Source organism: Herpailurus yagouaroundi, unplaced genomic scaffold (assembly GCF_014898765.1).
Source record: "Herpailurus yagouaroundi ecotype Mexico unplaced genomic scaffold, PumYag 77, whole genome shotgun sequence".
Classification (NCBI taxonomy): Eukaryota; Metazoa; Chordata; class Mammalia; order Carnivora; family Felidae; genus Herpailurus; species Herpailurus yagouaroundi.
The window spans coordinates 44,046,995-44,073,132 of record NW_024412388.1 but is presented as its reverse complement, the minus strand read 5'-3'; the positions used below and the strand labels follow the sequence as shown (position 1 = coordinate 44,073,132).

Here is a 26,138-nt window from a genome sequence, read left to right as displayed (position 1 = left end):
GTTAGACACACCTGTCCTCCTACGGTCTCACACAGTCACATAAAAAAAGTGAAATGGATGAAATTCATTTCATTAGTCTATTCTATTTCCTCGTAAATGAATATGCCCCAAACACTATCCTTTTCAGATGTAATCAGTGTAGAAATGATGGACGAGTTATTTTACATACTCTTCATACCAAGTCTTTGGGATCTGGTCTGTATTTTAACATCTCAGTTTGAACTGCCCACATCTCGAAGGACTCAGTAGCCCCCTTGGAGCTGGGGTTTCTGTGCTGGACCGCGTGGGTGTGGAGATTAGGAGCATGAGATTTGTCGAGCAGTGGACCCGTTTTAGGTTGTCTCTTGACTCTGCCATTTATTGGCACTGTGGCCCAGGAGGGTGACTTCCCCTTACTGAGCTTATGATCTGCAGAAGCATATGCGCCCTTACCTCACCGCATTGTTGGAAGGCTTGAACGAGCTGATGTTCGCAGAGGCTCAGGTCAGTCCCGAGCACGTAGTACTGGTGACGGTGCATGTTGAAATAACGAACGCTGACTGATGACCAGGGGCTGGCTCGGTGCCAGGACCTGTCCCCTGCCCCCTAGGCTCACCATCCAGGTGATCGATAGCAGACCGCTTGAACGAGGGCCGTGAGTGACAGAGGGATCGGCTGGCTCAGGGCAGGAGCTAGCAAGAGCACTGAGGAGGGAGTGGTCATCTGGAGAGGCTTCCTGGCGGAGGCGCCCCACCCCAAACTCACCTTGGGTTCCTTGGTCTCCAGAGTCCTCTGTGACAACTCCAGCGCCCTGGCGGCTCCCGTTTGCTCACTCTTTGTCCTGTGTAATTAGTGCCGTGTGCTTCACTCTTGTCTCTAATTGTGTTGTACAGCGTGTACTTTATTATATCCGGGTATAATACCGTCAGGCTGGCGGTTATCTTGTTCACTAATTGTTTCACACGTCTATCTTGTCTGCCCCGCCAGATCCCCCGCTTCTTCAGAGCAGCAGGCACATCCTCGGTGCCTTTTGTCCTTCCCTGCCATGGCAGGCAGGGCCTCAGGACCCAGATTCGAGTCCTGCATCTGGCACACCGGCCACAAACAAGGCACTCCCTCTCCTTTTACAAATGAGCAGGGTGACACCATGATATTTAAACTCCCTCCATTGGTGGGTCTTCAGTGTTCTCAAAGTGACGAATGGTCATTCCTTTGCATAGGAAGTATTTGTATATTTATTTTTTTAATGTTTATTTATTTTTTGAGAGAGAGAGAGAACGCGCGCACATGCGTGCATGAGTGGGGAAGGGGCAGAGAGAGAGAGGGAGACAGAGGATCCAAAGCGGGCTGCACGCTGACAGCAGAGAACCCGATGCCAGGCTCGAACTCACAAACCATGAGATCATGACCTGAGCCAGAGTTGGAAGCTTAGCCGACTGAGCCACCCAGGTGCCCCAGCACAACAAGTATGTATTTATTGAGCACCCCCCGAAGTGCCAGTCATTGGGGAGGTAATGAACAAGACAGGATTTCTGCCCTCAGGGTGCTGCAGGTTTAGAGAAAGGGACAACTATAAAGGAATAAAAATATCTGTAGAATTAATTGGAGTTGTGATTTACATTCATTCAGCAAATCTTTTTTTTTTTAATTTAAAAAAATTTTTATTTTTGAGAGAGGCAGAGATAGAGCATGAGTGGGGGAGGGGCAGGGAGAGAGGGAGACACGGAATCCGACGTGGGTGCTGTCAGCACAGAGCCCAATGCAGGGCTTGAGCTCACAAACCGTGAGATCATGACCTGAGCCGAAGTTGGACGTTTAACCGCCCGAACCACCCAGGTGCCCCCATTCGGCAAATCTTTGAATATGTCTTGCACAGCCTTGCCCTGTGTTAAGCAGTGGGGGTGTTACAGTGAGCGACACCCGTCGTTTCTGTCCTCTTGTTTACTGGGTGGAAGGGAACACACGAAGGACAATATCGTTGTGCACATGGGTAGGTGCTCAGCGAGAGTGGGGGACACTGGGCTGGGAAGAAGGGGGGTGGGAGCCCTCCTGAGGGTGTTTTGCCCCTCCCGCCCAGAGTGCAGAGAGGGGACTGGGTGAAGTTGGCACCTTCCTCCTTCCCCTGGAAGCGTGTCCCAAGGCTGGCACGTTTGTGCTCCTGCCCTTGCACATATGATTTGGGGGAGGCTCAGGAAGGGCTCTAAACACAAACCAGATGAAGGCGGTGCCCGCGGGTGCCTGGGAGCAGGGGCGGCCCCGAGAGCATGTGGCTGGGTCACCCTTTATAATTATAACACTGTGGTGAAGGCCCCGGAACCCAGGGTGGTGGCGGGCGGGGGAATGCCGGCTTCCCATCTGCTCAGCCTCTTTGGGCTCTGAATGGATTAGTTCTGTTTGGGTTGCAGCTTACTGTTGTGTGTGTTTTTCATCCCCTCCCGTTTGTTCTCTCTCCCTGGCCTGAACGCCTGCTCACGGGAGCAGCGAGGGTCCTGGTGTGGGAGGGAGAATTGTGAAGTGGCCATTATCCAAACAAGAAAGGGAATCATTGGAGTTTGCATTCTTCTGGGCCTCTATGGAAACTGGGATGTGGCTGGGGGTAGGGTGGGGCGTCGAGGCCTCGGAAAAGTGAGAAGATGGGGTGCAGCTGTAGAAACCGGGGTGTGGTGTGGTCTGTGTGAGTGACCCCACGTGGTACAGTTGTGCCCCTTCGGTAGGTTAATTGGTGCTGGAAGACCAAAGTTGGTGTGCTGGTGGTGGTGTTTCTTGCAGGCGGGAGGTCTGGACCAGCACTAACTCATTCCTTCCAAATGGCCTTGGTGATGCCTCTGTTGCAGGAAACTGTTGGCGGCGAAGTAATATTACGGGCATTGTGATGTGGTCAAAGACCCACGTGAGCCTGCCACTGACCTGGCCCCATGACCTGTCTCCAAGCCTCAGTTTTCCCAGTGTGTCAAGTGAGGGTATTGATTCCTATCTCGCAGGGTTGTTGAGAGGGGGAAGCAGGTGAGGTGTGGAAGAGACTCGGTGCCACCCGTTGGACCCAGGACATGTTCAACAGAGCCTGAGTGCCCATCTCTTAATGCCACACCAGAGGCACAGGACATTTGGGATGTTGGGAGTGCCCCTGGGCACTGCTGGCTTTCTTCATGGGCTTCAGGGAGCTTCTGCAGGTAAAGCAGACTTGTGGGAAGCCAGCATTACTTTTACCTCCTCTTTGGAATAGAAGGGTGTGGCTTTTCACTCCTGTTGGCATTCCTCCGTGTCTACGAGGAGCCCCACTGTCGAATGGATGCTTTGGAGAGAAGGGTTGGGGAAGGCAGGGAGAGCAGCCACAGCCTCAGCCTCTTAAGAGGCCACATTCTAGCCTAGAATCAAAATTTCACACATGTGGAACAATTAGAGAAAAATAACAGATGGCGTCTGATCAGATGTCACTGCTCTGTGAAGCTGTCCCAGACTGCCCCACCCTCTGGCAGAAAATAATCCTTCCTTTCTTTGAGATCCTGGAGCCCTGTGCAGGCCTGTGCGATGCTGTGCATTGCATTGGTTTATAATTGGTCGTTTGTGCCGTTAATTGTGCAACAGCAAATGTTTGTTGAGTGCCTCCACGTGCCAGGTGCCGTCCTTGGTCCTTCCTCTTGTCCTTGTCGAGCACCTGCTCAGGATAGTTCTAGCCGATAGTCTCCACTTGGGGTTTCCAGGTTGGCATGTGTATTTCCTTATGCTGGGCTCCTGAGCCCCCAAGCCAGTGCCTCCGGGGCTGCCTCTAGACCTTTCGAATGCCCCTCTTTCTTGGATGTTCGGTCCCAGTAGCGCTCTCTTGAGTTGGGTCTTCCTGTGAGGCTTTTGGCTGATCTGGAGGAGTTTGTGAAGACGCGGGCTAGCCACCAGTTTGGCACTGCTAATGAGCTATGTGATACTAACACTCTTATCCCTCCTGGGCCTTTGTTGTTGTTGTTGTTTTTATTTAAAAATAAAAACAATAACAGCAACTGGGATTGGATTGAATGATGTCTCTGGTATTGGTTCTGAGACTTGAAACTTCTTTTGCAAATTGTGTGGGCCTGGAAATGCCTTTGGTGCGCTGGACCCTTAGCTGAGCTGGGCCAGGTGTCTTCTGGGAGTTTGCCTTCTGGGATCTCACAGTTTAGTGGGAAAGAGGGACATAGGCATAAGCAGATGCTTCCGATGCTGCAAGGGACCCAACCCCGTTGCTGGGTCCCAAGAGAGGGCTCTACCCAGAGGGCTTCCTGGATGCAGTGATATTTTCTGTGGATCCCACAATGAGAAAAGCCGTAGAAATTGGTGACTGAAAGGGAAGTGTGAAGAGAGCATTGCAGGGAAAAGAAGAGTCTGTAAGCCCTTGGAAGCGTATGTGGGTGGAGTTGGAACTGAGAAGGGCCTGCCCAGCCAAGCTGGTGTGCAGCCGGTAGCCACCAGGCCACTGAGCTTGTCAGTGGCTGGTTAGGTCAGTTTGGGGAGAGGAGTAGGGACGAGAGGAGGGCTAGAGCAAGTGCTCCAGGCCCTTGGACTAAGTCTAGATGGAGAGTGGGGTGGATGGGACTGGGGCATTGTTATGGCAGCTGAGAAGTCGGCCTGGCCCATGAGAGCTGGCATGATTGGAGGGTTGCCCACACGCCCTTGACCGTCAGACATTTTCCTAATAATATGCTGCCCTCGTGCCCTAGAGGGTGGGTTTAGGGGTGATTGTAAGCAGCTTAGATTTGCTGAGGGCATTTAAAAAAAAAAAAAAAGCCACCTCTATCCAGATTATCCAAAGAATGAAAGCGTGGTGGAATAAGAGGCACCCTGGCCAGGTTCTGGGCATGTCTGTCTCCTACTGTGGGCCTTTGTTCCCCCTTTGGTGAAAAGGCAGGGGGCGGGGGAGACACCGGACCAATGCCTGAGGTGCGCTAGCCCACCCCCGTGACTGCCGCCTTTGTTTCCAGGGGGTTGAGGATCACACGGGGCAGGGTGGCTTCATTCTTGGCAGGTGGAGTGGAAAATGCCAGTGTCTTAAAGCGAGTCCCAAAGGGGGTGGGGATGGGTGTGTATTTGTACTTGGCTGGGCGTGTCCCCCAACATCTCCCTTGGACAGGGTATCTGTTCTAGCCTGGCTTGGAACCTGCACAGAGTCCCTTCCCTTCTAAAATGTTATCTTCCCTATTAAATATTAATAATCAACCGCTTTCAGTGGGATTAAACCCCCAGCATATTCTGGGTGGTTGTTGCCGGTGTGCGTGTCTCTATGCCTGTCCTTGACCCAGCGTGGCACCTTGAGCAGAGCAGAGAAGGAGAGCGGGAGGGAGAGTTTGTTTTTGCTACTTTGGAGCCATGGCAGAATTTCTTATACTGCCAAGTTATTTTCTTGGTGTGTATTTAGATAGAGGAGATGATCCAGAAGTGGATGACGTATATTTGCACAGGGATGTTTGTACACGTTGACCATGGCGTTGTCGGGGCCAGTGTCCAGGAGCTGGCTACTGCCTCAGCCCTCCTCACACACTTGTCAAGGAAGGACTTTCGGTACCTTCTCTCAAAGGGCTGGGGGAAAGGGTGGGTGGCAGGACAGATCTTCTCTCCCAAAGGCACAGAGCATAGCTGCTTGGACCCCAAACCAGCCCCCTCTTCCCATTGTGAATGGGAGGGGAGGCAGCTGTGAGTCCTGCACTCTGCACTCTGTCCGTCTCGGGCCAGGGGCCTTGGTCCGGAGTGGTCCTCTCGGGTCTCCCCAGACCTAATCAGCTTACCGTGGGCAGGGCAATGCTCTTCTGTTATTAAATGCAGAGCTGTGGTCTGCATGATGTGGGCAGCTTTAATGAGATTAGAAAGCTTAACCGAGAGGCCAATTACATCTGGGCCTGTACCTGTTTGGGCGGCTGTCTAAGCCCCGACCTGCATCCGGAAGCTTCCTGCAGGCCTCCTGGGAGCCTGGCTGGGGAGGGTGAGGGGCAGAAGAGGCCTGCCCATCTGTCTAGTCATCGCTGGACCTGGGGTCTATTTACCCTGGTCAGGGCAGAGGCAGAGCCCTGGAGGAATCTGCTGGAACATCTGATCCAGGAGCTCCTGAAAGCTGGATGCCTGCTGCCTGGAGGGAGGGTGGGCAGCTGGGTGGTTGCAGAGCCCCCAGAGGCTTTTGATGTGCAGCCAGGTTTGGGGACCAGGAGTGGAATTGGTCCCCTTTGCTTTTATAGGTGAGGGGAAGGGACTCGGAGCCGGGGCCTGACTCCTAGTACAGGCCCTTTGTTACTGTAGCTTCCTCCTTTCTTCCCACCGCTTTGATTGTCTGGGAGCAGGGGTGCTGTTGCCTTTCTGGTCACACCAGGTTTTGCGTTTGTTTCTTCATTTGTGCTTCACATTTTGCGTGAGGTAGGCCAGGCTGGCAGTGGCAACTTCTCGTCGTATAGATGGTCAAGTTAAGGTCCAAGAGACCCACCTCACGCAGGTGCCAGAACCTGAGGGGCTGGTTGCAGGGTTAGCGTCTCTTCTTGCCATGACTGAGGTCTTCTGTCTGGTTCCCACTGGGGCGCGCTCGGGTGGGGGAGTGTAGGTCTGTGATGACTGGACCCAGCCAGGAAGAATTGCGACCTTGTGAAGACACTTCACCATCGTGATCTTCACTGGCAAAAGGGTCAGGTGTGAAGCACAGGAGTGGGGTTAGCATCTCCAGGTTGTTGGGAGGATTGGCCTTCCCCATGCCTACCTCCAATGGTGGCTTGTTCCCTTTGCTGGGACACACAGGCTGGCAAGTGTCAGTTCCCTTTCCTGGGACACTTGGGTCGGCAAGTGTCAGGGGATGGGATTGGGACCGCTCTGAGGCTCTACAGGTGAGGACTGCCAGCTGGTCCCTCTGGGCGAGGCCTTCCTCCGTGGAGAGTGGAGAAAAGGCAGAGCGGAGGGTTTAGGAGTATCCGTTCAACAGTTACTTACTGCGTAGCTGAAAGATACAGGCCAGGTGGAGTTCTAGGGGAGGCAGCGGAAACTTCACTTTCGCAGACTCTGTGAAGCAAGGCTTATTATCCTACTTTTCCACATGAGACTGCCAAGGTACAGCCGTCTTGGGAGACCCAGGTCCCAGACCGATTCCTGCCCTTGACCCAGGTCTGTGAGCTGGAGGCCGCATCTACAACAGAGGGACCGCAGGATCTCCTCCTCTTCTGAGGTTCTAGACTCAAAGTTTCTGAAGCCCTGTGGATTACCCAAATCTAATTAAAAACTTCTATCTTCAGTGGAGAAGACCCAGGCCAGGGACTTAAATGAAATTAGACAAAATAGAAGAAAAACAGACAGCTTTAGACACATTTGCAGCAGAGAGGGGTGCTTGGTCATCCGTTGAAGATAGTTTTGCCATGTCTCCGTGACTCACGAGTTTCAAGGTAGGATAGAACCAAGATTCAAATTCAAGCCTTCTTCAAGGTTTCCATGTTTCTCTCCTGCAGTGATTGCTTGAGGAGAAAAACAGAGAAACACTGGAAGATAAGGCCCCTCTTTGTCCTTTTTGATATTTGGGTTTATGAAAGTTTGTTCTGTTCTTTAAAGTTTCATCTTTATAAAGGAGAAAAATAAGAAAGAAATTACCCAGAAGAGCCAAGGCCTAGCTTTGTCCAAAAAGCTCTTTCATAGTCCTCAGTCGTGCGATAGTTATTGATTATTAGGCTTGGTAAATATGTGGATTCTGTTCTTTGGAACCAGCAGTCCTGAAGGGAGATAGCTTTTGTCCTTACGATAAGGCCACGTAGAAGATACTGGAAGAGTCACAGGTAGAGTTTCACATGGGCTTGGAAGACAGAAAAAATCCTGCCCAGTGCCCAGGGTGGCCCAAGGGGCAGGTGGAGGGACTGACATGGTGGCAGGGAGTTGTGGGCATTCTGGGTGGAGGGGATGGTCTGTGCAAAGGCTGGGGACCAGAGAGGCTGAAGCTTGGGCACAAGAAAAGAGGGAGGTTGGAGTGGGGGGAAGAGAGGGGGACTAACATGAGATCATGGCCCTTTATTATCTCCTTATTTGCTGTAAGTCTCATGCCAACCCCAGCAGACGTATTGTCTTGTATTGAGGGAGCTTCTTGAGTCAGGGGGAAGTGCCTGCTGCTCTGAGTGAGCCGGGGAGCTGGGGAGCTGGAGCCCTCATGCCACTGCTCTCTGTACTTTACCACAGCAGTCCTTGGTTAGGAGTTCATTGTCATTGAACGTTCCATTGGATGCCTTGCGAGACAGTTGCAGGTGGAAACTGGTATCTTCCAATACTGAGTTCTAGCTCATGAACCTACTCTACCTATAGGTAGATAAATGAAAGGTGATAGGGAGCTTGTCTGGGAGAGAAAGTGTCCCTAGGAGTGGAGGACCTGAGATCTGGTTGGTAAGCGGCTGGAGCCATTCCCAGGGCATGGTAAGCACAGGGAGGGAGCAGAACAGGGGTACAACCAGAGGTCCCTGTGGGCTCGGAGAGCCTGGCGTCTGCCCTCGTTCTCCTCTCTGCCCTTCTCAAGTTCTCATTTCATGTTAAGTGAGGGACTGAATCAGGGAGGAGGAGGACGCATTCCTCCTGAGTGAGCTCAGGGCTTGCTCTGTGGCTCGTCTCTGATGGCAGGAACCGTGTCTTTTAGAAACCTGTGGTTTGGAGGGTTCGGCTGCGACGGGCATCCTCAGATTGGCAGAGGATTCCTGTCTGTGGGACACGGAGAACGATGTCTCAGGTTGGGACCTCTGCCTTGCTGTCCTCCTTGGTCTCCGGACTAGGCCCAGGAGGGGCTCTTCCCACCTTTGCTGTCCTTAAGCTCCAAAGGCAGGTTCTCTCAACCCTGTCAAGAAGCCTGTGGAAAAAAGTGGCTTCTTGGTCAGTGGAGCAGACATCTGTCTTCAGTGAGGTGGAGGACCAGGGCATCTAGCTTATCTGAGAATAACCAACAGGCTTTGCTTTGGAGGTGCAAGGGAGGCTGGGCTGAGAGGGCTGATAGAAGCAGCCAGATCTTAGCAACTCATTAAGACTACTCGAATCCACTCACTGCACCCAGCCTATTGGGCCCAGTCTCCACTTCTTCCAAAGTAGGAACGCGATGGGAATTTAGCTCCCTGAGGCAACCCTGCTCTCTGTCATTGCCCCACAACTACCAGTGCTTTGCCCAGATGTTAGCTTTAGCTAATTCATAGCTGTCTTGGGAGGGAGAGGTATAAAGACGATTCCATTTTACTGACCTGACCAGTACCTCTATGAGAAGTGGCCTGCCCAAGTCGTTTGCCAGCAAGGACCAAGCAACACTAGCACCCAGGTTTTCTGAATACCCAAAGCTTGGGTTTTACAGCCAGAGGGAACAGTGTGTCCTAAAACTAGCCTGGGTGTGGTGGTGGTGGTGGTGGTGGTGGTGGTGGTGGTGGTGGTGGTGTATGTGTTGTTACGTTGTTGTTTAGAGGGGACAGAATAGTTGTATGGATGTAGCCAAATGGTAAGTACGTGACTGAGTTAGCTAGTCCTAGAATTTTACTTGTAGACATGGTGACTATTCTTGAAAAGCAGGATTTCTCCAAGGACTTTATCCATCCAAAAAATATTTACTGAGCCAGCACCTTCTCTGTGCTATGTACACCCTTCCTGCCCCTGTCCCTGGGAAGACAGCTGGTTCCTTGAATAAGGAATTAACAGTCCAATGTGACAAGTGCTGCGATGAAGAACACATAGAGGACGAAGAGGTATCACCCACGGAGAGAGCGCAGAGGAGTGTTCCAGAGGGGTGGACCGGCCTGTGTAGAGGATGCTTGGGCATGTTCATCAAGTAAACATGGGTGAAAGGAAGGCTTTTGTTAGCTGGAGTACTAAACATGTGCATGTAATAATAGGTTATTCTTTCTCCATGGGACTAAAAGCATCTCATTTGTTGGACCCGGATGAACGTCTCTATAAAGACCTTCCTTTGTGCTTCAATGCCGTATGGAGTAGGGGACGGACCACCTCTATGGGAAATCCTGGGTCTGTTTCAGAAGCCACGTTTGGGTCAGAGTTCTCAGTAGATAAACTTTCCCTATCCCCCAGAAGCCTTTGACCAGTTAGGTCATCACTGGTCCTTCCAGGCCAGGCTCCTGGCCCCACCCCATTAGCAGGTTTCCCCACTAGGATCCCAAAGGATTCGTGTTCTGGGATGCTCTGGGTGGGGCGATACTAGCAAGAAAGCCCTGTCTTGTACCCCTGCTAGACACCCGAGGAATATCTGTAGATGTCTTTGTGGGGGAGCTCCGAAGAGGCCTCCCTGCCTTGCGCCATAACACTCCCTGGTCCTCGGCAGGCCACAGACCTAGGTGTGGGGGCTGGGGCTGTGTCAGGGACTGAAGCAGGTCAGCTCTTGGTATACACCTGATCTACCTCTTCGGCCCCTCTGCATCACTCTTGAAGCAAAGTAAACAGTCCCCCCTGGGGACCTCTGAAGGCTTGCTGGGGCGGGCTCTGTCCTGCAGTGCCACTGAGCAGGGTGGGGATGTGATGTGGCTTTGAGGGGCTGATTCCTGTAATCACAGAGCTCGAGTCAACCAGACTGGCTGTGTTTGGTTCCTTGGGGACACAGGATATCAGAGCTGTTACCTTTCCTGCTTTAGGGACAGAGACACACACACAGAATCTATGAACCGGTGACCCTATAAACCCTCCTGTTGGAAGTGTTAACATTTCTGTAAAATGACTGTTCTAGTTTCCTCACCTCAACACTGCTCTCTCATGTTTGCTCACAACCCCAGGAATTGGGAGCAAGGCAGGATGAGAGTTCCTTCTCTCTGGGCTGATCTAGTGCAGCAACATTCATTGCATACCACTGGATACCTGGCCTGGTCCTAGGAAGCCTTCCTGGGCCTGCTGCATTTAGGCCGGGGCTTGAGGGGCAGGTGGGGTGGCAGGGGAAGCCAGGGGACAGCTGGCTCCCAGCATGAGGACCGTTCTACAGCAGAAAGGGGGCGCTGGGTCGTGTGGCCTCCGTTGCCAGCATGGCCGAGCCATCAGCATCTCACGGGCCGGCACCGCCGGGGCGGTAGAAGGACCTGAGTCCTGCAGTTTCCCTCTCCTCTTTGGGTCCTCCGGACTCACCCACCTTAACTTTGTCGGTTTATAAATGAGACACCTGGGGCTCCGAGACAGGGCTGCCCTGCCTCTTGTTCACCCAGCTAGTTTTTGTCGAGGTCATTGTTGAGGTTGAGCTGTATCAGCCAAAGAGTGTGGTAGAGGGGAGGAAAGGTGGACTTTGAAGTCAGGTGGACCTGGGTTCGAATCCCAGGATTCGAACTGCTCCCTGGCCTGCTGTGTAAGTACAGCAGGTCAGCTCTCTGAACTTGTTTTCTCCTCCAGCACAGGGACGGTAATGCCACCTACCTCCTAGAACTGTCGAGAGGGTCAGAGATAATCCTGAAGGGCCAGGCATCGGGAGGCACCTGTTACCGTCAGCTGTTGCTGTTCCCTCAGTCTTGCGGGCACTGCAGGGAGGGAGGAAGTGTGGCTGGAGCATGTCACCTCCAGAGGAGTAGAGCCCTGGCTTCCCCTGTGCCCTGGAGGGCTGAGACGTAGGCCCAGCCGTTGCCAGCCAGCACCCACTGGTTAGGGGCCAGTGTAGGATTCTCTCCCCCTTGTACTCAGTTGCCGGTGATCGTGCCTGGCAGGCTTCTGGGAGCCAGCTGCCAGGGGCCTCTGGACAAGGTTCTCGGCCTTCTACGTCTTTGGCATCACCAAGCGCCTGAGCAGGAGGCAGCCTGGCACCTGGATTTCAGGCAGGAGAGCCAGCTGTGCTGTCCCCCCTCCGACAGCTGTGTGTGGAGGGGTGCCCGAGTGGACAGTGGCAGACTCTCTAAGTGCCCAGCTTCTCGTGGTGGTGTTTGGTCCAATTTCCTTTGAGTTGTGACCTACATCATTCTTTATTTGCTAAACCCTCTGAGCAGGCAGCAGTAATAAATCAATTAATGACTCCGATGAATCGTTTAATGGCTGACAAAATAACACTAAAGCCAACAGCTTGCATCTCTCCAGCAGTAGCAGAGGATGCTGGTTGACTGGGGTGGGGGACGGGACAGAGACTGTTAGCTAAATTAGCGCAATTAGTGCATGCTTTAAAGGCTTAGGTGGCATCTGCTCAGCTCTGAGCCCGTGCGCCAGCCGTGCAAACCACAGTGGTGGGCTACTCAGTGGCTTCCCTCCTGGCCCCTTCCTGTATACACCCTTCCCAGCCAAGTGTCAGCTTCTCTGGACTTGATACAGGGGACCCCAGTGAACTTTGCAGATTGCACAGTCGTCCTGTCACAGCAGAGGAGGAGCCGAGGGCAAGTGACTCTGTCCCCACTAAATTCGGTGCCAGCTGAACAAAGTATGGGCTCCCGTTTCTGAGAGTCATGCCTTTAATGATTTCTTTTAAACCTAAAAGTTTCTAGAAGCAGGCGATTTTTTTTTTTTTTTTTTTTTTTTTTTTTTGTTCCCTGCACACCTCAGTCCTGGCAGGATTAAGTTGTCATTGGAACTGAGCGTGTGTGTGGGTCCACGCCAGGGAATTTTCCGCTTTGCAGAGGCAACTGCCAGTGTTCTTGTTAAGGAGCTGTCACTGGCCTACTATGACATGTTTGCGGTTGTAAGTAGCTCCTTTAAGACTGTGTGTGTGGAGGAGGGGAGGCGGTGGGGCACGGCTAATGGTGTAAACTGGGGCCGCGAAGCTCATCTCTCTTTAAGAAGAAAATCGGCGCTGTGCAAATAGCGTGCTGTTGATCCACTCTGTGCTGTTCATTTGCGGGGGCACCTCTAGCCCTTAATCTCCCTTGTCTTGCGTGTACACGCCTAGGCACCCGTGCCCTGTGCCGTGCGGCCCAGCCGGGGAGGTGTTTGCACATGGAGGAGGGTGCCCTGGCTGGCCTCCACGGTGTAACCAGGTATTAATTATGTGGGGCTCCACCTCATACACAAACGGTACCCTTTGATCCAATTCCCAGAAGGAGCTGGGTGCTCCCTGGGATGCATGGGCAAGGCCCAGTGGGATGGTGGCCGTGGCCTTCTCAGCACAGGGAAGGAAGCCAGTTCTCCTTTTGGAAACGTTCTGACTGGCGTGCCTTTGTTTCGTTCTTAAAAAATGAAATCAGATTTTTCTAACGTGGGGTAGGGCGAGGCCACTCTCCAGAAGAGTGGCTTCTGTTGAGTGGTAGACGTTGTCTCCCGACACTCCTGACTCCCTTTCCTTCCATGTGCTCTGCGTTCATGGACTCATGGAAACTAAACATGTCTGTTGTCTGCCTGGTGCTGTGTCTCCGGCTCAGGGGCTTCTGTTTGTGGAGCACCTGTCTCAGGCTGAACCCGTTGCCTGAGAGTCGTGTTTAAAGTTCCCCACACCTCTGCAGAGGATGGAGGGCTCCTTCCTTTACAGATGACTGGGCTCTGAAAGGTAAAGCAGGGTGCCCAGTACCTCGACTCCTGGAGAGTGGAAGGGCTGGGCCTCGAACCTGGACCTCTCTGTTCCTGGGGGGGCCGTCTTGAAGCATCCGCTTCAAAACGGAGACCAGAGAAGCTGTGACGTGGCTGAGAACAGGCCCTGGTTTTAGCACATCTGGCTTGACTTCGAGTTCTGCCCATCCGAGCTGTGTGACCCTGGTCAGATCCCTTGACGTCCTCATCTGGAGTCCCTACTGGGTTGTTGGGGGCCCCCGGGGGAGAAACTGGTAAGCTGTGCCCAGCGTAGCCCGGTGAGCTCAGCCAGCAGGTGAGCTCAGCCAGCAGCCGCAGCCTTCTCAGCCCTGGTGGGCGGCTGACTTCCCTCCTGCGGAAGAGCCCCCTGTTGAGGAGGGGAAGTGAGTAAGCCCCAGGCCCCCCTCCCCCCCACCCCCCCCCCCCCCCCCCCCCAGAAACCAGGCTGGCATGGAGCTCTGAGAAGGTGGAGGCCTGGCAGGCTCTGCACTCTGAAGGAGAGGCTGTCAGAGGCCTGCCTCCCCGGGAGGCTTGAGATGACAGCACTAATCTCTCACCCCGTATCACCACCCGCATCTTCGAGTCCTGCCGTCCTTTAAGGCCCTGGCTTGAGTGCCACCTCTTCCATAAAGCCTCCCTGATCCCCCTAATCCCTGCCTCGCAGCGCCCGCCCGGAGCACCTTCCCACACCCCTCAGTTCTCTGTCACCGCGGCTCATTTCATCCTCCAGACCTTGAGGGCAGGGCCGCGCGCTGTCATCTGCCGCCCTGGCGGGCACGGCGCGTCCCAACGGCCCCAGGAGCCAGTGTTTGCTGAGTGCGTCTGACGTGTGTAAAGCACTCGTAACCTGTTTAAGCTCCCACCTACCTTGTTTCTCCTTCTCTTCTCAGGGTAATTTGCCAGTCACATCCAGCAGAGTCTTCAGCGAGTTCGTGCAATCCTGCACAGACACACACACACGCACCACCACCACACCCCTTGCTGAAGGCCAGGCTAGTCACCTGTTCGCTGGAAGGAGCAGGGTTAAGTCCGTCTGCTTAGGGAGAAGAGCAGAACATATGGATGATCCCAAACGCAGAGAACCGCACTATGCTGCCCTCACGTTTGTGATGATCTGTCTCTTGTTTCTTTCCACAAGCGTCAAAGAGCACACAGAACTCTCCCTGGGAATTGCTGGGTTGGTGGGGAGACCCAGTTTCTGGGTTTCTGGACCCAAGACTGGGGAGTGGAGGGACAGAGAGACTAAAGTTAGAGCCACTCATGATAACGTGCTTCTCTGCGCCTCCGTTTCCTTACTGGTAAACAGAAACGACCTCTTCTGCAGGGATGTGAGGAGTCAGGCCCACCCCTCCCCTCTCCAGATCTCTGTGGTCAGGATGAAAGGCAACTGCTTCTTTCCATACCCCCCTCTGTGCATCCCTGCATTTGCTCCCTCCCCCAGGGGACTTGGGAAGAAGCGCTGGCGTCAGGACGGCCCTCACTTGGGCCCGATGGCCTGGCTGTGGCAAGTTGGGGCTTTTTCTGCCTACACATGACCTTGTTTTTCAGTTTGCTCTGCTGAGAGCTCGGTGTGATGCCCACCGTATCGTTGAAACCACAAGACCTCAGCCGCCTCATTTGGAGCTGAGCAGAGAGAGGCCAGGGGCAGGAAGGCTTGCCCAAGGCATACAGCAGGTGATTTGCAGCCAGAGCGGGAACCCTGGTCCCGAGACGCTCACCCCAGGGCTCTTCTGTCATAATAATCCCCAGGACACACCGGGCAGTGGTAGTTAATGGGGTTCTTCCCTTTCACAGAGGGGAAACTGAGGTTGAGACCATCAGCATGGCTCTGAGTTGGCAGAGCAGAGATCAAGCCCACATATTTGGATCCGTGGTGCACTCTTGCTGTGTCCCAACTGTGAGCCACCCCAAGTTAACAGAGGCCACCACTTCCTGAGACAGCTCACTCTGATGCTCGGATCTGGAGAAGCTTTTTGTAGCTCAGAGCATCTACTGCTGGGCCCAGAGCCATCCCGCGGCACCAAGAGAGCACGTCCACTCCTGCTTCCACGTGACAGCCCACTGGCTATTTGGAGGCAGGGATCCTGTGTCACTCCCGTGTGTCATCTGAACCTATTTTTAATGCCAGCTGCTTCTGTCTCTTCACGTAGCAACAGCTCTGCGTTTTCTCCAAGCTGCAGACTTCAAGCCCCTGTCCTCCAGGACGGATTCTTTTCTCCGGTCTGTGCATAAGACGAAGAGGCCCTCTTCCTGGGCTTCTCCCTCTTTTGACTCCACTTCTCGCTGTCTCGGCCTTTCTGCCTGGGTTATGACACTGTCTCTATTCCCTCATCTACATCTTTGGTTTCTGTCCTGCTAAGATTAACATCCCCTGGAGGAAACTCAGCCCAGAGGGACCCAGGTCGCTCCAGTATTTTGTGCAGATTGCTGAAGCCTCTGTCTTGATGGTACTCGCTCAGGCATCCCTCCCTCTCCTGGACACAAGCATCCCACAGAGACCTCCGTTTCTCACTTGCCCTTCTCACGTAGGCAGCGCATGGGTGCCTTCACTCCTCTGAGTGACCTCTGTTTCCCGGCCGCGTTCACACAGCCGCATGCCACACACCCTGTGGCGTCCTGGGTGCTTGGCCACATGGCCTGTGTTGAGTTTCAGTGGAGAAAGGCTGTGCTCGGTGGTTTCGCATGTGGGCCCTGTGCTGCTACACGCCTGAGTATTGGGGTGGGGCGAAGAGGGAGGGCATTTGCAGAACAAAGTTCCGTTTTGCAGCCCTGTAAATCAGGAGGCGTGGCCACGCTGGCAGGAGTCCCGTGGTTCATTCTGAGCATTTGTTTTTATCCAGTTTTCCAGGAGCTTCATGTGTAGAAGATCATTTTTATTTATTTATTTTTAAAAAAATTTTTTTTTTCAACGTTTATTTATTTTTGCGACAGAGAGAGACAGAGCATGAACGGGGGAGGGGCAGAGAGAGAGGGAGACACAGAATCAGAAACAGGCTCCAGTCTCCGAGCCATCAGCCCAGAGCCTGACGCGGGGCTCGAACTCACGGACCGCGAGATCGTGACCTGGCTGAAGTCGGACGCTTAACCGACTGCGCCACCCAGGCGCCCCTAGAAGATCATTTTTAAAAAAGAGTGAACAATGGCTGGGGGTTGGGATGGTCCTAGGCTAGTTTGTGGAGTGAGGATAACTAGGGTTCTCGGGGTGCGGTCAGAAGATAATACCTAGTAGGGAACACCCCTGCCCAGACCCATGCTTCTGGAAAGGAAGCATGAGTGCTTGTCACCTACCACAAGATGCTTTGAGCTAAGAGGTGGCAGGCTCCTGGGAGCTTGTCCCTCGGTTCCTCTGCAATGACCCTGCTGTTCCTGGAGCCACAGGGGACTTCTTGCAACAGAGCGAGGAAAGGGCCTAGCACCACATCTGGGACTTGCCACGTCTGTTTGTACTCCAGGGTTGTTGAGTGGGTTAGTTGAAGGTGCATTGGGGATGCCCAGCACTGGCAAAGGTGGTCACTATTGGAAACCAGATTTGACAGTGAGGGATGCCTGTAGTCAGAATGGCATGTGTGAGACCAGCTGGCGTGCGTCTGGAGCACATGGGCGGGCTGAGACGCTGCAGTGAACCCCCGAGCGAGCCCTGGCGGCTGTGTAACCACCACGGGATCATAAAGAAACCCTACTCTTCAGGGGAGAGGGCTGTGGGATCAGTCCTCCCTGGAAAGCTCCCAGGCCGTGAGCAAAAGTACGCTACTTTGCAGGGGAGCTAGAGGGGCCTCGGTCACTTGTCCGAAGGCACCTTGAGCTTTCCAAGTTGACTCTACCCCTGAGCCTCAGAGGAGGCAGCTGGCTGGAGTGGGCCACGGCACCCAGCGCAAGGCCTGTTTTCTATTTAGAAAAGAATTTTAAGTTAGTTTTATAAAAAATGCATGAGTTACCAAACTGCATGCCTGATTTGATTCTGCTTTTTTTAGTCCATGTATGTATGCATATATGGATAAATGTTGGTGAGGAGGGCCTGGCGGGGGGAGCTCAAATGTCATCGGCTGTTATCTGCAGGCTCTGATAACAAAGAGGTTTCTGGGTGGTTTTTAATCTTTGATCTCTTAAGTGTTCTGTAGTGAACAGAGAGGAGTTAAAATTCGAAGTCTCTGGAAAGAGAACTGTCCCCCTGCAGCAGGAGCTGCTGTTTCCAGTCCCTGCCCTCTGGGTGTGTGGACCAGGCTGGGAAGAACAGCCTGGAAGAAGGGCCTCGGAGATCGTCGTGTCTAGCCCTTCCATTGGACACGTGGGGAAACTGAGGCTCCTGGCAAGGAGCCGAGCCCACCGGGAGGTCTCTGGCTCCAGAATCCAGTGCTCTTTACTCTCCTGCTCCGGTGGGAGGGCTCCATCCCCTGTACCCACCACAGCCCTGGCAGCTGTAGGCCTCCGTGAATGTCAGGGGCTTTCGGTTTGGGTTCTGTGTTTTTAGAGAAAACTCACATGAGACGCTTTGCTGAGTGCCTTAATGGAGCTCTAACTCAAAGCTGGAAACCACAGGGAGAGGCCGATTCCTAGCAATCCGGAAAGGCCTGGCTCCAGATGGCCAGGTTTGAGCAGGTCTTTGAATAATAAAAGTCATAATCATTTATTGAACACCTGCTGTATGCCTCACATCTTCGAGATGGGTAAAACAGCCCCTGCTGCCAGGTGTGGGGGTGGGAGGAAGGGTCCACTGGGGTTGGGTTGTGTGAGTAGCCCGTTACTTCTTAACCCCCTGGTCGCCCTCTAACACAGGTTGCTGCTTTTCATTCGCTGCTTCGTGCTTTTCTGCCCTTTTGGAAGTTTTCCATTAGGAGCACGTGTTTGTGTCATAATCAAAGGATAGCAATAGCTGTCATAATTCAGGTTAATTATTTTGTTTAGTTTTGCTGCTGAACGAGGCTTTGAATGATAAAAGTTGTCTCCTCAGCGTCCTGCCACCTTAATCATTGTTCACATGGCCTTCCTTTCATTGGAGGAGAGCAAAAAATCTGTCTTCCACCCAGATGTCAGAGAATTGCACCATCCATGTTCTGGAACCATGGTTATCCCAGCCCTGACATTCAAAGGACCACCCCCAGTTCCTAGAACCATTGACTCACTTCTGATTTTTGTAGGGAAATGAGATCTCCCAGTGAGGGAACCTTTGGAAGTCATGTTCCCAGGTTCAGATTTTCATTTTAAAAAGTTGTGTGTTTTTTTTTAAATTATAAAATATCCTTATATCTTTAAAAAAAAAAAAAAGCTCTTCTGTATCATTAAGGAAAAACCTAATATACAGAAAGCAAAGAAGGTGAACATTTTACCATAAAAGTAGATCTATGGACCATTTCAAAAGATAGTGATCCAAAAAAATAAGGCAGAATACCAGGGATCCCATTTTGTAACTACCAAGGTAGCAAACCCCAGTGTAATGCTTGTTAATGAAATTGGTTAAATGATGATACCTCTATATAATATTAGACTCATTAAAAACTTGTGTTTTCTTTGGCTGTGTAATGAGAGCGGGAAGTGCTCTTGACATTCTTCCGCAAAAAATGGTGGCTCATTTTCTTTTTCCTTGGCCGTGTGCTATAATAAGCAAGTGTTGGGTACTAAATGATAAATGCTAATTTAAAGAAATCAAGTTGGTGAGGCTTTCCAGATCTTTCCTTAAAAGCGAAGCCTTGTTCTGGGCTGAAAGCTGGAGAAGAGTAGGTCTGGACCGAGAAGAACGGATGGGAGAGGGTTGTCCCGAGCCTGCTTTCTTTCCATGCAGATATTTGTGTCTCTGGGGTGCTTGTGTCTACCTCAGAGGCCACCTGGGGGTTCAGGGAGAGACGGGGAGGGGGGAAAAGCACCCAGCCGGTCTCTAGCATCGGGCCCAATGGCTCCTGCCATGCGCACCACCAAGCACTTGCCAGTTAGGAACTTTGTTATTCCTGGCCTCATCCTACAAACAAGACGGTGCTACATTTGTTGAATAAAACGTTTAGTTGGCTTTAGCAAGGCAGGGTTTTTGGTTTTTCCCAGTGTGTCACCTACTCCCACCTGCCTGCTGATTATTGTCATTGTGCACCCCACCCCCCCTCCGTCCCCACCTGGTTAACTGCTGGACTTGTACCAAGATGCGAGTAATTGGAGAAAGACCGTGTCCTGGGAGGGTGCCTCTGAGGAACAGGTCATTTCTTCTCCAGATTGGTACGTGTATATATATGTGTAGATTTGTGTATTTGTGTGCATGTGTACATATATGAACTTTTTTTTTTTTAAGTGTTTTATTTTTCAGAGGGAGAGAGAGAGCAGGAGAGGGGCAAGGAGAGAGGGAGACAGAGGATCTGAAGTGGGCTCTGTGCTGACAGCAGAGAGCCTGATGCGGGGCTCGAACTCAGGAACTGCGAGATCATGACCTGAGTTGAAGTTGCTACCCAGGCACCCCATATGAACTTTTTTGGTTTGGTAGGAGGGTGACTTTTATAAATGATCTGTGTTTGGAGGGATAGCTAGGTGAAAATAAGCCAGAAAACTTACATTGAAGAATTGAAGGAAAAAGTAAAATACACCCTGAAACTCCCAGTGATTACAATGAAGTGTTAAAGATGTAGGACAGAATTGGGGCGCTGGGTGGCTCAGTTGGTTGAGCATCCGACTTCAGCTCAGGTCATGATCCCGTTGTTCGTGGGTTCGAGCCCCATGTCGGGCTCTGTCTCTGCTGACAGCTCAGAGCCTGGAGCCTGCTTCGGATTCTGTGTCTCCCTCTCTTTCTGCCCCCCGCCCCTCTCTTTCTCTAAAAATAAAAATAAACAAAAAATATTTTTAAAAAAGATGTAGGACAGAATTAAAATGCAGAAACAGACCCAAGCCTTTGTAAGAATTTTGCCTCCTGATTTCGAATGAGTGGGGTGAAATTGTACTGAGGCAGCTGCCTGAGGAGTAAAATCTATATTCTGTATCAAAATAAGTTCCTGAAGGAGTAAAGAGTTAAATGTAAAGCTGGTCTCTGAAAGAACCTGAAGCAAACGTAGGTGCCTGTTTACCTTGTTTCAGGTTTTTGGTTTTTTTTTTTTTTCCTGTTTTGAACTTTTCTGCTCCTGCTTCTGAGGAATGATTGTTGGCTGTAAATCTTGAAAAGTTGCATTTTCACAGAACCACCAACCACAAACAAACAGTGCAGCTAATGGATAGCCTGGCATACTCCCCCAGGTGGCCCTCACCCAGATAATACTGGGGTGGGGGCTAGGCAGAGGCAGGCTGGTCTCTCCTCTGTCTCAGTGGGGCTCACACCTGGAAAGTGGGAAGACCAAATTTGTGATGTTGGGGGCTGCTTGGAACACACGACAGGATGGTTGGCAGAATCTGTAATTATGGAGAGGGTTGCTTTTCGGTGGGCAGAATGATTTTGAAATGTGGGGCCGGGACAGCCAGCCCATCCGTTACCCCCCAGTCTCTTTACCTGGGTCTGTTAAGACACCCAGCGCATGCCCATACTCAGCCCTCCTGCTTTCCCGGTTTACAGAACACGGCCCGTCCTGTCACATAATCCTCCACGCCCGTGATGAGCAGGCAGGACAACAGCGATCCCCACTTTTTATAGGAAACTAGTGCGGGAAGGCCAAGTGACTTGGCCACGGCCATCCGTTGCTTGTAGAGGTAACAGCGCTCCGACCCACAGGTTCTCAGGGGTGTCTGTTCATCTTGCTGCCATGGAGTGTGTTCATGGGATTCGCACATTACCTCATTTCCTTCTATCATCCTTGGAAGTTAGGCGCTCTGGTTCCTGTTTCCTGGCTGAGGAAAGGCAAGAAGTGAATTCTGCATTTGTAGGAGAGAAAGAGGTGGTCCTGACCCCAGGGGCTCACTCTTGTCCCAGAGAACCAGTCAGACCTCTGGGAGACAGTCAGTGATTCAGTCTCAAATTCTCAGTCCCGGGCGGGGAGGGTGGGGTGTGGGTTGGAGGTGGTCATCCTGCGGGGGTGGGGGGAAGTGCCTGGGAGGTTTAGAGTCGGTCAGGGCGGGGGCCGGTGGGGGAGTATGCAGGGCACCAGCCCAGGTGGGGTGCTAGGCCCGTGACTTGCCCTGGGCGCGTGTGGGCCCAGGCTCAGACATGCTGACCACGTGGCAGGTGGGACACAGATTGTCTGGAAGGAGGCCAGGCTGGGGAGAAGGACGTCTGTTCACCCCCAGGAGGCATTTGTTGAGGCAGATGTACCAGGTAGATGCCCGAATAGCAGCATTTAAGAAGAAAAGTGCCTCCAGTCCCTGCATTGGGCGGACCCACCTCCTCTCCGGTGGCACCCAGGACCCTGACCAGGCCCAAAACACCCCTGCCCTCCTTCAACCTTTCGAGGGACATTTCCCAGCAGGGATTTGTGTTTATGCATTAAGTTGTGGATCTTTACTGGTCTACTCTGTACAGCATGCAGCCTCTTGGAGAGGGCACAAACATTTGTAAAGCACCTCAGCCGCCCTGTGGGAGCTTCATAAAGCCGCCGAGTGGGTGAGGCAGGGCACCCCTCCATTCACAACGGCTGCTGTATGTTGGCCACCCACTACCGTTCTGTTCTGCAGTGCGGGCGCGAAGCGGGAGACCTTGTTCTCCCATTTTAGAGATGAGGAAACAGAGGCTCGGAGAGTTCGTCACTTGCCCAGTAAGACGTGCCTGGGAAGGTGGTATTTGAGGAGGGTCTGTGGAGGACGTGGGCAGACCGGGAGAACCCGGTGGGACAAGGCTCAGAGCTCCAGGTCTCTTGCGGTGGGTACAGCCTCCTAACTCTCCACCTCCTTGTCTCCGCAGAGCGCAGCAGCCGCCCCGAGCCCCGTGCTTGGCAACATTCCCCCCAACGACGGGATGCCGGGAGGCCCCATCCCGCCAGGTTTCTTTCAGGTACGTGCTGGGCCCCCTCAGCCCTGTGCTCCTTCCACTCCTGGCCAGGCCCCGGGCGGGCGGGAGGGAGGGAGAGAGAAGTAAGTAGTAGCTCAGTTTGCCATGGTCTAAATACAGTTGCTGTGTGCTGGTTCAGACCCTTCCCATCCCTTTCTCCACCCCCTGCAAACCCTGAGGAGGGGAGAAAAGAGATGAAGAGCCGACCCCCTCTGCACGCGCTGTGTCACTTCTGCTCCAGCTTGTTTTCTTCACACCGGCTTCGCAGTCACGACACAGCCCGCCCCTGGTCGGGGAGGCGGGGGTGGGCCCCCCCCCCCTTCCAAGTCCTCAGAGAGCTGTCTTTTATAACAAAAGCCTTTTTTAAAAAAAAAAACAACAACAAGTAAACTGTTCTTTGTTTCTGTTTTGTTGCTGCTGTCATTGTCATTGTTTACTTTGCCTGTCCAAACTACAAACCTTAGGCGTAATCTAAAAAAAAACAAAAAACCCACCATCCTGGCAGGTCTCGGAATCCTTTCCCTCTGGTTAACCACTTGATTTTTTCCGAGTGCGATCACAGGCGGCATCCCACGAGCATCTGGGCCCGCACTCCGCCCGCCAGAGGCAGGGGCAGGTCCCACGTGGAGTGAGAGCCAGGCCTTCCCCAGAATACACCTTGTGGGCCTCTGGGGGCTCCATCTTCTGTTGGGGCTGGGTGTGGCTGCCGTCCCCTCTCTGCCTCCTCCTCCTCCTATCTCTGCAGGCCTCTAGGAAGTGGGGGGTTGGTGGGAGACTCATCCCATTTTAACCAGGCTGAGGCCGGGGAATGCTGTTTCGGAGAGGTACTGGCGTGCAGGGCTGGAAGGAAGTGCTTTAAGCTCTTTTTTTGTTTGTTCATTTATTTATTTTGAGAGAGAGCAAATGGGGGAGGGGCAGAGAGAGAAGGAGAGAGAGAATCCCAAGCAGGCGTCGCACTGCCAGCGCAGACCCCAGTGCTGGGCTCGAACCCACCAACCGTGAGATCGTGACCTGAGAGCTAAAACCAAGCGTCGGACGCTTAACCGACTGAGCCACCCAGGCGCCCCTTTGATGAAGCTCTTGAGTGGAACATTTCATTCTTTGAAACCTGTCTGTGGCTGGATTTGAGAATCTGCCTTTGTCCCCCACCCCTTTGAAAGGCTAGCGCTTTCAGAGAAGAATACGGAAGGAGCTGTCATATAGAAAAGAAGGCCGAGATCTCTCCGTGAAGCCCAAGAATTCAAAGCTGGGAGCCCTGAGGCAAAGTCCAAGGAGACTTTTGCTTGATGTAAGCCAGAATCTCACACCTTGTGCATCTAGCGATGAGACGCAGGCTGCTGCAAGTGGAGCCTCCTGCTATGAAGGCATCTGAGCAAAAGGGGGGACAAACCCCTCTTAGAGATGTTAAGGGGACTTTCTCCCTGGGTGGGAGACGACCTGGACAAACCACTTCTGCTTTGTAAGATTTCACATTTCGGTTGCTCTTGACCCCCGGGAGAGAAGAAGGGTTTGGACGTACTGCTCACCAGCCAGGACGGGAATCAGCGAAATTTGGGTGTTGCCCATAAAACGGCAAGAATGGGTTGTCCACCAAGATGGCGGTGAGGGAGGTGCGAGGGATGTCGGGATGGCGCTTGAGGGCTTTGGATGGTCACACATGCATCTATGTACATTCCTAGCATGTTGCCCAAACTGGAGCCTTGCCCTGGGGTGGAAATGGGTACAGCCTCAGAAATGGGTGTGCAGACTCCAGGTTAGCCCAGACCAGGCATCGCCTAGGGCTTGGCTGGGGGTAAGGCATCAGGAAGAGGGGCCAGACTTTGGAATGAGACGTTCAAATGCTTAGAAACCTGCGGACCCAAGAAAGAAAGAAGCCAGGTGGGCTGCTGCCCTTTCTCCAGAGGGGAAACCCAAGGGACTATAGTCATCCATGCCAAGGGACAGTCCTCTTCCTGGTCACTGCAGGCAGATGTTCTCTTCCTAGTTGGAGGTCTTTCTTACAGGTGTTCTGTTCTGCTTGGGGACCTCTTTTCCCAGGCTTACACATCCTCCCACCTGATACCCTCGATACAGTGCACTTGTGACTTTCCTGTCTGGTGGACGGAGCCCCAGGCGCCAGGCTCCACCTGTGTGCATGCCTGTTGAGGCTGCCTGCTGGCTTCTGAGTGCCCAGTGCAGGCCACTGTGGTGGGAAGAAGTGGACAATAGCCAGCTGTATTTTTTAAATAGGCCATTGGCTTCTATTTTGGCCTGAGTCTGGGGCAAGGCAAAGTTTGCCTGATATGTGGGCAGCTCTTAACTTCCTGCTTTGGTATAATTGTCCATGGTTAAAGCCTAATTCCAGACATACTTCTTGGGCCCTCCCCTGTGACGTTCAGGGGTGTGTGGTCAGAAAGTCCAGACTGATTCCTGTCCTTATTTGGCCACTTCCAGGCACCATCAAACAGAGGTCGCTTTTGGATCCTCTCGACCGGAGGTCTTTTCTGATCCCTAATCAGGATGAGTTGGCAGGGGCTGAGGCGGGCGGGGGGACAGCATTGAGCAGGGAACCTGTGTGCCCCAGACTGTCCGTTTCTGGGGTGGCTCTGGCCGGCTTTGTTCTCCCTGCTCTCAGGTGAGGGCATCATGTTTAATCGGGCAGAGGAAGATGAAGCAGACGGGCACTTCCTGGTTGTGATGCTGAAGTACTCAGGCTAGGTCACTGCTGAGGGGAAAGGGTATCTCTGGAAGGCGGTGGTGACTGCCCATTTCCGGAGTAGGCCAGGACGTAATGCGAATATTAGCTATTGATTGCTGGCCCTGCCCCTTGCTCATCTTGCAGGCAGCCACTCTGATATTAGAAGGGAAATTGAGATGGTATCGGGTTTTATCTGCTGCCAACAATTTGCACTTCTTCCCCTGCTTTGCCCACGGTCTGGGCAGGCAGCTCTGATGCAGGGGGGCTTTGTCCCAGGGAGCCAGCCTGGGTTGGCTGATCCAGCTTTGACCAGATCCTGTCCCAAGGTGGCCAGCCCAGTTTTCAGATCAGGACTCTGCCCCTAGTTGGTGCTAAATATAGAAGCCCGTGGGGCCTCTGGGTAGGTGGGAGGGAGCAGCTGTCCACCCCTGTCCCAGCCCCTCCGAACACAGGGGGGCTTTCTTAGGTTGCCAGGCTGCAAGGCTACTCCAGGGGTCAGAAGGCTTGGCCATCCACATACTAGGTTCCATCTGTTTGCTTTTTCTTATTTGGTGTTGAGGTTTCTCAGGTGGACGGTGCGCTGGTCCTGTGGCATGAGATGTCTATGGTAGCAAGTTCAGGGCTGGCAGAGAGGTGGTCTGGGACCCAACCTGACCATACCTCACAGTATTGGGGACTGTTTTGGTTTTCTTCGGGTTATGGAAGAACTTACCAAGGGTGTTCTGGTTCTGTGCTTTCCTTGTAAAAAGACGACCTTGATCTTGGTATCGCGAGCGGCTGGCATGCGCTAGGGACCCGGGAGATGTTTGAACTGAGTTTATTTCTGTTGCTCATGTTACCAGCAGTGGAGCCCAGCCAGCCCTAAAGGTCTAGATCCTCATTCTGACCAGGCTTGGAGTGTCCAGAGGTGGTATTCTACAGTGGGGAAGGATACAAAGGACTGTTGTCTCAGGACACCTGTTCTGGTCCCCCACTTGTCCACATACTTGCTGAGTGACGTTGGGCGAGGTGCTCCCCGTCTCTGGGCCCCAGTTTCCTCACTAGTAGATGAAGCTGGGTGGACCAGATGGTCTCTGAGGGCCTTTCCAACTTGGATTTTCTGCTTTGGATCCAGATGGATTTTACATAATCAAGCAGTGGCATTTTTTTTTTTTTTTTTTTCCATGCAGCTTAAGTCAGTTGGTCTTCACATCTGGCAGA

At 52.8% G+C, this 26,138-nt stretch overlaps 1 protein-coding gene across 1 annotated transcript in view; it reads left to right on the top strand.

The window, feature by feature from the left end:
- The window catches only part of SSBP3 (single stranded DNA binding protein 3), a gene marked incomplete at its 5' end in the record, with an annotated part of 162,875 nt that overhangs the window by 94,014 nt on the left and 42,723 nt on the right, over nucleotides 1-26,138 (top strand). Inside the window, one exon of the mRNA XM_040456052.1 lies at nucleotides 22,175-22,264. Coding sequence (XP_040311986.1) covers nucleotides 22,175-22,264 — 90 coding nt within the window. The remainder of the gene's footprint in view (nucleotides 1-22,174; nucleotides 22,265-26,138) is intronic.